The sequence below is a fragment of the Pseudopipra pipra genome, chromosome 3, assembly GCF_036250125.1.
Source record: "Pseudopipra pipra isolate bDixPip1 chromosome 3, bDixPip1.hap1, whole genome shotgun sequence".
Taxonomy (NCBI): domain Eukaryota; kingdom Metazoa; phylum Chordata; class Aves; order Passeriformes; family Pipridae; genus Pseudopipra; species Pseudopipra pipra.
In genome coordinates, this window is record NC_087551.1 from 94,630,617 (window position 1) to 94,643,520 (window position 12,904).

Genomic DNA, 12,904 nt, shown 5'->3' on the forward strand with positions numbered 1-12,904 from the left:
ATTAGGAAAAATTTATTTACTTCAACTGAACTTTGAGCTGTAAAAGCTGGAATTCTGTGAAGTATGAAACACAAAATTCTTATATGTGCACTTAATATTCATAAGGCGTTTATATTTGAGTGATGAAAAGTAAATACATAGAGGTTTAGGGCATAAAGTTAAAACCCTATCTGTGTCAAAATGTGTGAGCAATGTCTGTAAGAAAACTGTATTTCCCTAGGAAGACTAGGGTCCCAGTGACTAATATCACATATTGTTTCATGCTGAACCATCTGGAAAAACAGACTCTAAAATGTTATATATCAGAGTAAAGTCAAATATCATGTAATTTCTGTACTGAACACTGTCCAGCTGCACTTACTGTCACCAGAAGGGTTAGATTTCATAGGAAGACAGTGAGAATTGTAGTCAGTTAATTTTTTTCACATAAGTGAATTGAAGGATGCACAGTATCACATTCAGACAAGTATCATGATAGTTTGATTTTTATAGAATTTTATTCTAATAAATTCTAATAATCTCCTCTCACACCTTGTGGAAGTAATTTCCATTCTGTTCTGGCTTCTACATATCATATTTTAATAAAAAATCCCAGCTACTTATTTATGTTTCAGTAGTAAGTTGCTGTAATTAATAAACAACTTCAAAATTAAGATTTTACATTTTAAATTGATTTTTTACTTCAAAAAAGGTTTTTAACATTAAAAGAAGAATGAGATTCTGTTGTCGGACCATGAACTTATGAACTAATTCTTCTGGTCTTTCTGTTTTCAAAGAAAAACTTAAAAGCACATAATTTTTTAATCTAGTCCACAATTTCTCAACTGTCTTGTTCATTTGAAACATTTTATCTTAGATAGAAGAGTTTATATTTGTTTTTCAGTAGGACTGACTAACAAACTACTCTAGCTAGGCACCCAAGGAAAAAAAAGAAAAGTGATATATACTCGAAAAAAAGCAGAAGCTTGTACTTCAGGTTGCGAAATTTAGAACACATTTGAGAAATTAGTAATCATGGAGAATCTTTGTGAAACTAATCTTCTGTTTGCTAACACCTGCCTTAAAAATAATTAAGAACAGACTGTCCTGTCACACTTATGCAAAGATTTTAGTTTTGGGTTAATTTCTGAACTTCTTTATAGTCAATGAAGTTGTCTAAACATAAGGAACCACCAATAAGTTCTGCTCATTTTTTGTTGAAAAGAAAGAATATGCATAAAGTGTATTTCCTCTTTCTCTCTCCACTTTCTTCACAAGAATAAGAAAGGATTAAAAAAACTTAACAAAAAAAAACTAAGGTGTTCGACAAACTAGAATTGTAATAATTGCTTAGAGATAATAAAACCATGTAGTGACATGACATAGTAATTTATACAGTCACAGTATATAATCTTTGTGCTTCAGTCATACTGCTTGTATTCTGTAACACAGTTCTGAAAATTTCCGTGTTTTAATCAAAATTTCAATTTAGTGTTGAAATGAATTTTTAATTAACGTTATCTTAAAAAAAAATCTGTGTACACTTGTCTATGTTTTTTCAATCTTTGTGTTTACTTTTCTCAGCTGTAGGCCTTGCTGCCTGTCCAGAACCAGTAATTCCTAGCAATGGGATCAAATCAGGAGATAGATATATGGTGAACGATGTTTTGTCATTTCAGTGTGAGCCAGGATATACATTACAGGTATTTCTTTCTTTCTTTTTTTCTTTGAATTATACACTATGGAATAATTGAAATAAAATGGCAACAGATCCACCCAAAACCTATTCTAATGAAGAATCTGTAGTGTGTACATAGAGGTGATTTAAGTAGAGCCTATTTGAGTGCTCCCACACTATAAAGCTACAGATGTGTGACATTTCTGGCCTTCAATAAATCTGCAATGACAAATCTTGTCTTAGATCAACATACCGTCGAGGAGTAGACCATTAAAATGGACATGGAAATAACAGGGTTAAAATGTTTGCCATAGGAAATTATTATAGTACTATGCTATGCAGTACTGTGGGTTTCCTATTTTGGCAGTGATTTCTCTAGGTGAAATTGTAACCATGGTGGTAGAAATACATCCTGAGATTTCGTATTTTGCTCAGGAATTGTAAAATTTCTAAATCAAATTTTATTCATGCTAAATCTACTCTTAAAAATCTTTCAAGGAAAAAATATTTTAAATTACTTTACTGATTGGGGATGATTTCTGTTTACACGCTGTTTTAGTTTCCCATGGTAGATGTGATTGAGGTGCTGTTTGTAAATGTCTAAGACCAAAAATTTTTTTTTCCCTCATTAGTTTATCTAATTCATTTACATATATTCCACCACTAGTATGATACATTGAAAACACCTGAGTTCAGAATCTTTCAGTTGGTAACAGGTCCCACTCAAGCCAATGTAAAATCTCTATCAGAGAAAGCAAAGTATCACAACTTCTGCTCCAGACAAAGTTCCCTACCGAAGGACAGCCAATTCAGTGTTCCCTCGGCCTATATAGGATTTTTCTTAGTTCTCAGTATTCCTTACCATTCTTCTAAAATTCTGACAGGATTCAGACTGAATATCTTAGCTCTAAGCTGGCTGTGGAAACACCTGCACATTAAAAATGTTTCTAGGTAATCAGAAACATACTTACCTTTTCAGTCATGTATGACAGATAAAGGGTCAAATATTTAAACTAATTCTTGCTCTTTACATGTATAGCATGACTTAAAACAGAAGCATTCCAGATCCATAGCAAAAAAGATTCTGTTATACGAGTATCCTACTAATTAGAAAAGATTCAAGACTTGAGCACAATAAAGCCTACTCTACCCATCACTGCTTATTTATTGGTTTGAAGGTTGCTTAAAAGCCAGCTGATGGTTCATATATAAACTAGTTAAGCTTTTTGCTTTCCAGCAAAATAAAAATTAATATTATTTTGAAAATATCTGTAAGTATAAAACCTTGAAGTTTTGGAGTTTTTAACTTTATTTTCTCTGTTTCTTCTTTCTCTTACAGTATCCTTTGTAGGTAGCATGTCCATAAGAAAATGAGAGATTTGATAACATTTTTATGATATGGTCCCTTCAAAAGGACTATCTATCATTAAAGCTTGGCTCCCAAATAGATTCTGACTTCCATTTAAAGACTTTTATTGGGCTGTGAACAGTTTTCTATTTCAAAGTGGCATTAAACTAAGTTTATGATGATATGGCATATTCTACAGATATATCTAGATTGCTATAGCCAAGGCAAAGATATGGGAACTGAAATTCGATCTTTGGTGCTATTTATTTTTTAGAATGTTTTTTGGCCTAGGTGAAATATCACAGTTTAGTAACTATCAAAAGCCACAGATTTTTCCTTACAGGCAGTTTGCTTTGTGACACTTTGTTTTCGAGGAGAATTCAGAAGGAAAAAGTAAGGAGGTAGATATACAAAACTGTGCATTTGCCCTCAAGGCTAGAAAACAAGCCCACACACTTCCACTAGTACAGATGTAGCTTATGTATCCTTATAGTGCTTTTTGGTATGCATTTAGCTAAATTTAGCATTATTCATCCCTAGACTCAGGACAATCTATATGAGAAAAGGTATTATTGCATTTTTAATTACATGGATTAGGAATAGATAAACCCTCAAATTTTCTGTCTGTACTTAAAATAGTACAGCTGAATTATTGAGGTGGAATGATAACTGTAGACTATGAATCCTTCTGAAGTGGTTAGAATAAGCACGGGAAACCTTTTGAAAGTACACATTCTCAGTCCTGACTTAATGTTTCGGATCTATGCTTACTTAGAAAATAATCAGAAATGTGAGGTCATAAATAGAGCATTAGTATAAAGCAATCCTGTGATGAGGACATCTGCATGCAAGAAAACCCTGATCTGTGTTAAAGCTAAATTTCAATACACTGTGTATATCACTATCAAAACCCATGCAATTTCTTTTTTTTATGCAGTTCTTATCTGTAGTCCTTGAATATGACTAATTTCACTTTTGTTTTTATACTTACAGGGATTTTATCATGAAATACTTTCTTAAAATGTCATAGCATATTGTTCCTTAACTGTATTTTTACTTCTATTTCCATACATATAAAAACTTAATACTAACTGTGGAATCTGACATATATAAGAACTAGTTTCATGAGCTTGTCTAAAGTGTAAACCAAAAGACCTTCAATATTCAAATTCAATAGAAAAGAGTGTAAATCTTTTTGAAATATTAATGAGAATTTCTATACTGTATGGACTCTGCTGTAAGAAAATGCATACACATGTATGTTCCTTAGACAGGACAAAAAAAATGGTTCCAAATTAAAATGAAGTAATGATGAAAATAAGGTTCTATGAGGCACAGTATGTTTGCTATTCAAAAATATAGATCAGCACAACTTTGCAGGATATTTTTTTTTCACTCTGGCAGTGAATTTATCCTCAGTCTTTAGAGAACATATTCACAGCTAGCAATAACAATCAGATGTGGATTAGTTTATAATTGAGACTTACCAGAAAAGTCATAGAGCTCAAACTACTACCTGGAGATGCATAAGAAAGGTAATTGCTAGCTGTAGGATTAAGTGTCTCCCCACAGGAGGGAACTTTAAAAGACTGAAATCAGAGTGTGCTCTTGTTGAAAAGAGGCTTCAAGCCAGAGGAATCATTTAATTTTATTTTTCAAAAGATCTTTTATAGGCCATTTTACGTTTTGCCTTACTGTGGTAGTTAAATTACAGCTTCCCCCTTGACTCACATCACAGACATGCAATCACAGAAGACTAGAAAGAGAGAGTAAAATAAAACAATGCAATCATAGAAGACTAGAAAGAGGGAATAAAATAAAACAACGAATATTGCATTAAGTAAATTATTCAAAGCTAATCCATTTTGCAAGTAACTAAGATGACACTAAGTGCATGCACATTTTTTCCTTTAAAAAGGTTGCTTTCAAGAAAAAGCTTTTTATTCAATTGTTATTAATTTGTAGTGTTTTTATAAGAAAAAGACTAATTTAATTTCTCACCATTCTTGTGAAAACTGATTTTTTTTTTCTTCCAAGTAATTTTCTGGATATACTTCAGTTTGGCTTTCAGAAGCTAGTTGCCTAAATATATTCAACAAAATGATTAATTAAACTATTTTTTTCCCATACAATTCTATATGAACTTTATTCAGTGTAGCATGTGTAAAAATTCCAATTAATGTGGAAGTAATTTCATCAAATGAATTTTCCTTTACTGTAGTTTATTTGTTCATTCTTTTCTTTTTTTCTTTTTTTTAATGTGAATATGATTGCTATGGACAAATTATACTTAAATAAGTCTTCATATTATATTGACAAGATGTACTACCTTACTAAATACTCTTAATAGACTTAATAGACTTTTTCTTAATAGACTCTTAATACACTTGATAAAAATAAACAAGAGATGTTAAGTGACTTGTGCAAGTTTATATATCCAAATGATTAAAACAGGAACCAAACCTTTTTCTCAGTCCCATGTCTCAATCTTTGTATCAGTTGCTTTCACTCTGCCAGTTTATTCAGTTTTCACATTCCAACAGCAGAATGCATAACCAAGTTCAAACTGACAAAAAAAGACTTTGTGCTACTGTTAAGTTTTCAGTTTGAACGAGCAAACCAAGCTGGGAGCAGTTTGCAGTTGGTCCTAGGCAGCCACCCTGAAGTATGTTGGATTAGACTTTGCAGGTTACAGCCGTGTTGTATTTCACTTCCAGCTGCCACATGCTTCTGCTTGGTTCTTGGGATTTTTCTTAAAAATAGGCAGAGTAAATTAAACACGACAGCTAAATAAAGAGACATTTGTACAGCTGAATGCCAAGGCATTGCACGTATGCAGTGGGTCACGATGGGAGGCCATGTGAGAGGTCAAGGCCTGCTGGTAATTTGTTGATGACTGTCTTGGTATGGTCCACATCCATACCATCTATAGCAAGTAGATGTAGAATAAATTCCTCTCTGTGTCTGTACTGCTCACTCAGAGCAATTCATTCCAGACTGTAGCTTAAAAATCAACCCCTGTGCTTCCACTGTGGATGGAATACACTAGAATTGAAATAGGGAGTGAACTAACTTGACTATATTAATGTGTGTAGTTAGCTGCTTTTGTTTTATAACCATACTTTCATTTAGTGAAAAATGTGAAGGCGTTTTCAAGTTAGCAGAGGAAGAGTGTTTTAGAACATTTATCCATTAGAAAAATAAGAACATAAAAACTGAAGTATTTGAAAATAGTGTTTCAGAAATTCATTCAAGTAATTGTAATGTAGTTGGCTGACATAAGAAAAGACACTGATTAGATTATCCAAGAAGTCCTCTGTAGCTCTGCCTTCCAGGAAAGACCCATAATGAGTATCTGTAATCTAATATTTTGCCCTTTCCAAACAGGGCCGTTCTCATATTTCTTGTATGCCAGGAACAGTTCGACGCTGGAACTATCCATCTCCTCTCTGCATTGGTATGGATCCTTACTTGTTTTCACTGTTCTGACCAGAAAGAAACTCCTGGCTTTGTCATGCCTGTTGTTCCTCAACTTAATTCTGTTTTGTTCAAAACATTTTTGAGTTTCCATTTGTATCCATGGAATACAGGAAAAAAAAAGAGATCATTTTTTCTTTATATATAGTGTATATGCCATTTAAAAAAATACCATGGGCAAAGGAGGAAACCCATTGTTTAGCTTGTCCTCAATACCCTGCTTTGAATCAGGCTGGATCTTCTTCATAAAGGAGAGGAAACTAACACATTCCTTTGAAGCGTGCTCTGCTTGGAGAACCTTTTCAGGTACAAGGCAGGTCATGCAGGGCACCCAGGAGATTTCCCAAAGAAGCAGGCAGTGGAGAGCAGCTCTGAAGCCAAGCCTTCAGCAGTGGTGGAATGAAAAGGAGTTTTAGGGAGCCAGAAAAGGCTGTCTCTTTTCATCTAAGAAAGCTGTTAAATCATGCTGAGTTAAAAAGTAAAGCTAATTTTTTTAAGGACATTAACACCTTACCCTAACAGATCTGTGTAGAAAATAATCTTCTGCAGTCTTCTTTCTTGGTTAAACAAAATTTATGAGAGTCAAGACTCTACTGTCTTCTGGCATGCTTATTTCAAGAAAAAGCAGGAATTGAAGGGTGAGAAGCAGAAGTCCATCACAATGTTCTGTCACTTCAGCTTTGAAATACATTCAGTGAATGCTTTTAATTCTAATAACCAGTCAGCAAAAAGCTGTTCCTATGAGCCTCATATCTAAGAGGAATTTTAAAGATGGGATGATATAGAGCAATATTAATGTGAAATGGTTTTAAAGACTCCTTGTCAAGTTGAGCCTATATATTATTTTATATTGTCAGCTTCTACAGAAGCACTCACTTCTGATTAATATGAAAGCAGTGTAAGTCCTTCAAATCAGTTTTAGACATGGAAAATTTATTCATGATGGTGTGTTTTGGGGTTTGTGCAGATTTGTTTTTTGTTTTCTTTTTGTGGTAATCTTCTGTTTCACTTTGTATATTATAGTTCCTATTTGCAAACAGTGTCCTCATTGAGTTATGAAATTGGGCTATCCTGCAATCTAAAATACCCCTAAGAATACTGACAAACCCTTAAAACATTATCCACCCTTCTCCTGCCTCCAGCCATTAAAATGTTGATTTGTATAGAATGCAAACCAAAATCTATTCTTTTCACTAAACAAGATGCTTAACATTGAAAGGACTTAGAGATATTTGAGAAGTTTGAGACCGATTTCTCAGCTTTTTAGAGGAGTTCTTCCTATTTTGATTCAATTTTTTGGTGTCATCTAATCAGTAGATTATTTTAATTTTTCAGTACAGTTATTACAGCAGTGTCACAGTATCACAGTTGTTATAAGATCATGTATCAATGTAATACCTGGCATGAAGGCTCACAGGCTTTAAAGTAATGATTCCTCAAATAATAAATATAAATTACAATATTTTAATTTGGTTTCTTTAAGTTACTCTTCCTTCATATTATAATCCTAGCAAAGGTGTAAATCAGGCATTTGTTTGCAAGTTGCTTCACATATTTATACCTTAGTTTTATGTAATCCGAAAAAATCCAAATGGGTTTTCAATTTCCAAACACATGAATTTGCTGAATCGAAGCATACTGATAGAAAGTGAAGAATAATTCTGTTACACAACTACCCTATCCTCTTTCTGAATTAAAGCAAAAAACAGTGTCTGTGGGGGGTTGCTTGTTTTTAAATTCAGGTGTGGTTTTAGCTATATTGACTAATAGATCTGCTTCTACATCATGGATCAATATCATAAGTCAGTTTAATTCCAAATTTGTTGCTCTGATTGTGAAGCATATCTCAACATAGCACCAGACATTTTTAACCATAATGTTCAAGCTGAGAAAATGGTTTACCCAGTCTATATGTGCAACTACACAATTGTAGTTAAATAACAGTTAACAGATGGCATTAATAAATATTTTGCTTTAAATCAAATTATATTTTTTGTTTCTCCTTCATGAGTAATGTTTTGATTGTGATAAATTTCACTACTTGGGGGTCATGGGGATAAAATGGAAAATCCATTTTTTGAATTAAGAATATGTCAAATATTAAGAAGTAATATTATTAAAAGATACAGTGACTTTCTTTTTATTTTTAATAGCTAAGTGTGGTGGAACACTGACAAACATGGGTGGTGTGATCCTAAGCCCAGGTTTTCCTGGAAATTACCCTAGTAACTTAGATTGTACATGGAAAATTTTATTGCCTATTGGATACGGTAAGTAAACTTACATTAGATGATCAATTATTTGTAATCATCAGATTAAAATATATATGAGTATTCTAATTTCTGATATGCAGTAGATTTTATCCAGTGAATGTACTGTGATCCCCTAACATAATTACTCACTATCTTTTAATTTGAAAATGGTTGCAAATTAAAAATATATCTTTGTCAAAGCACCTTCATATTAACTGGTTGTGTCTTGGAAACTGATGTCAAAGCAAATGAAACGTATGACATGAAGATATATCAGATAAAACAAACAATGTAGCTTCTAAATTAACTAATGATCTTTTGTTTAATGTCCTTTCATTTTTCTCTAAATGACTTTTTAACAGTATTTTAATGTTCTATAAAAATGGACAAAACCTCAATTCTAGCACTATGAATTTGGTTAAAAGCATTCTCAAATTGTATTTCAAATCCTAAGTTGCAGTTGCCAACTTAGAAACTTTCTAGGTTTACACTAAAACTATTGTCATACAGAAAATATCTTCACAAATAAGTAATAATTATGTTGAGAAGGCAATCGTGGATAGTAAGGAATGTATAAGTTCATGTATTAAAACACAATCTTCTATTATTACCAGAAATAAAAGAGGAATAAGTTTTCTTGCTGTGAAACTTTATGTGAATTCAATGCCAGTGCTCAAATAAGAAAATTCTTTTTAAAAACTCACTATTATATTCACTATTCTTATCTCAGGAAATTAGTTCATTTTCCGTATTATCCATTTGCATTCATATGAGGGATTTTTGCAGTGAAACATACTACCTACATAGTATTTTACCCAGTTAATTTGTAGAAACACTGTTCTGCTATTTAGAACAGATCCCTTTACCAGTGCATACCTGGTAAAACTGATCCATCATAGTTATGCATAGCCTTAGTAGCCTTAGGTATCCTTATAGAAGAACCACAGACAGAACATTCCTTGCTAGTCTGGGCATTCTACAGATACATCTGCAGAACATATAAATGCTAAGCAACTGTACTGAAGCCTGTCATCTAATCACATTACTACAATACTGACTTTGAAAAATAGTTCTTCATATTTCTCAGAGTTGCTCTTTTTCTTTAAGCTTTTCCATGTAGAAAATGTTTAATGAATTAATTCCACAAGAGTGTATTGTGTTCTGTTATTATTCCTTTCATTTCTCCAAAAGTCTCTGGTAGTGGTAATCCTATAAATAGAAAAGACAATGGTTTTGTTTGGCAAGGGATTTAATGGGTACAAGGTGTTCATAGAATTAATCATTGCCTTCTCCAATTGCAGTACTCCAAAGGACACTTTTTACCATAAAGTTCCTACTGGGATATTTTTCACAAACTGTTGGTCAATTATCCATAGTTAATATCTTTACATCAGGTTTACAAATTGTGATTCATGTGATCTTTCACAAAGTACTGTCTCTGAAAATCTTGGATATTATTTTTGTTACAAGTGTAAGCTTGTGTATTTAAGAACTGTTTATGTACAGACATTCTATTTTATCAAAATAATTGTGTACTTAAAATCCAACTATAAAACTGTCAAAGCTAAGTGTGTCCCGAAGTGTAGTGCTCTCTTCATTACATAAAATATATCAATCATGCAAAAGAAGACAGTAAAATCCAAATATTTTAATAGAAAATATTTCAGGTGAGTTTTGGAGATTTTGAAAAGATTTCAGGTAGTTGTTAAGTGATTAAAATTTGTAAAAAAGTTAGCTCAGCTTGTAATTCTCATTATCCAGAGTATATTCGAGTCAGGAGGAAGTGCTGTTGCAATTAGAGCAGAAAGAAATATAATTATAGCTTGACCAGATAATGAATTATTTTCTGTAGCTATCAGTTTTATTTTGTGTAATTTTACGTAAGAAATTATTTGGTGTAGAAAAATTTTACTTTGAGATATCAAATTGACATTTGAAAATTGTATAAACTTGGAGTTAAGGCTTGAGGGACACATACAGTGTGTTCTCTAATTGAAATTAGCATGTTTGAAAAACCTTTAGGAAAAAAGTATGTTCACGTTTAAAATTTGGCTATTTTAGGTAGTTTATTTTTATTTTTTTAATTACTGCTAAATCTACTTTTTTACTTCTAAAACACAAAGCTTTTCTATACTGACTTTATACAACTAGACATAGAAATTCCTTCTCAGAAATGAAATTGGAATGATTCAGTGTTAAAGGTTTTCCACAGCTCATCAGAGACTGTTTCATAAAAGCAGATTGCTTTTATTTAAATACTTAAACTATGATTTGGGGTCTATATAAACATGCCAAATGTGATTATCTGCTTGTCACTTTAGCAACTTAAATATAATATTTAGTGGCTGTTCAATTCTTTATAATTTCTATGCTGCTGACATCCAGTCTCTGTTGGGAATCACTGAATTCTGATGCTGAAGTCAAGATGTTTCCAGGCTGCTTGTTGTCCTACCTCAACTCAAATCCTGAGAGCATTGTAAAATTGTGCCTTAACTCAAGTCAGACTAACCATATCAGACATATAAGAGATGTCTGGTATTAAGACTTTGATACGTTCTGTATGTACATCTCTATTGACAGCATTGGATTAAATTTTCTTATTCAGCAGCTGAAATACTTGTTTTGATATCTCCCACTCTGCATAGGTCAGAGAAAGTACTAGAGCTAAATATCGCATATTCTTACAAGTGTTCTATAAAAACAAGTTTATTTGGTAGCTTATTTAGTTTTTCCTGAAAAAAAAAAAAATCCTTTTTTATACAATTGATTCAGTCTCAAACCACAGAGGCAAAGAAATGAGCTATAAACAAGACTGAGTGAATTACCCTGGTGATTAATCTATACGGTTCTCTCCTGGAGTGAATATGTCTCTAATGCTAAGTAAGACTGTCAAGAAGACTTAAGGCATTAAATATTTCATGCTACTTTGTTGGCTCATTCAGTAATTCTGTTTTATTCCATTACAGCTGGTTCTTCAGAGTCTACCAGAGCAAGGTTAGGCCCAAACAGTGCAGTTGCAAGCTACTTAGTGCTATTTGGCTTCCAAACCAGGGGTTCATCCCCCATTCCTCTTTTAATATTACCCATACACACAGTTTGAGAAGCTTTAGTCCATATGAAGTAGTGCCAGTACTTCAGCTCTTCCTGTGAGATTATGCTTATACTTCCAACTGTTCAGCATTTTTGAAATGCTGAAAGGCCTGGGTCAACCACCTGACTCCCAGAGAGGGTTTGTGGTAAACTCTCCAGAGTAAGTACCTGTTGCCAGTCTGGAGTTTAGTGCATCTGATAGGACTGCATAGAGAGTGAAATGGCTCTAAAGATACACTGGCCCAACCTGAAGGGAAAAGGAGACAAATATAGATGACTTGGGTCAGGAAAACAAGGGTAGAGTAGATAGCTGAAACTAGGTAGGTAAACTTCTGCCTCTGAAAGGTCATTCTGTTAGTAACCTTCCTGGGTGCTGAGCTGATCCTGAGCCTCTATGAGAGGCCTGGCCCAGGTCCAGGGAGATGCTCTTGTGGCAGAGTCCTGACCACACCATGACACAGCAGGATTTGTGATGTGCCCCTCCCAGAGTGTTTCTGTTGACTGGTTTAGGAATCTGACAAATCCCTGATGCTGACTATCTGACTTCCTTTCATTGGTCCTTTAAGGTGTGGTTATGATATTTATTGGTAACTCTTGTAAAACTTAGCAGCTATTTCAGTAACTTAAGCATCTCACTTTAAATAGTGACTAAAATACAAACATAGTGCCTATAACAATTATTATGATTTTTTTTATTTGCATGCTGTAATATTAAGCAACATGAATTATAAAAACTCTAATTTTCCTTTCTTCTCAATGCTGCAGGTGCACACATTCAGTTTCTGAATTTCTCTACTGAAGCAAATCATGATTTTCTTGAAATTCAGAATGGGCCTCACCACACCAGTTCTATGATTGGCCAGTTTAGTGGAATTGAACTCCCATCACCCTTGCTAAGTACTACTCATGAAACACTTGTCCATTTTTACAGCGATCACTCAGAAAACAGGCAAGGATTTAAGTTAACATACCGAGGTAAGTAAAAACTAGCACAAAGATGTTTATGGTTAGAAAGGAAAAATAAAATTGTAATTGTTTTTATTATTATTTTAAAATATGTATTTGGCATATACTATATAA

General features: G+C 33.2%; 1 protein-coding gene and 1 long non-coding RNA gene across 3 annotated transcripts in view; one reads left to right on the plus strand and one right to left on the minus strand.

Annotated features, from left to right (window-relative positions):
* LOC135412039 (uncharacterized) overlaps positions 1–5,589 on the minus strand; it is a 31,578-nt gene extending 25,989 nt beyond the window's left edge. The window contains exon 1 of the long non-coding RNA XR_010429468.1: positions 5,469–5,589. This is a non-coding gene — a long non-coding RNA (uncharacterized LOC135412039). The remainder of the gene's footprint in view (positions 1–5,468) is intronic.
* The window catches only part of CSMD1 (CUB and Sushi multiple domains 1), a 1,077,872-nt gene that overhangs the window by 930,477 nt on the left and 134,491 nt on the right, over positions 1–12,904 (plus strand). For both annotated transcript variants that reach the window (XM_064650377.1, XM_064650376.1), the window contains exons 38-41: positions 1,564–1,682; positions 6,393–6,462; positions 8,636–8,752; positions 12,590–12,799. In XM_064650377.1, coding sequence (XP_064506447.1) covers positions 1,564–1,682; positions 6,393–6,462; positions 8,636–8,752; positions 12,590–12,799 — 516 coding nt within the window. The remainder of the gene's footprint in view (positions 1–1,563; positions 1,683–6,392; positions 6,463–8,635; positions 8,753–12,589; positions 12,800–12,904) is intronic.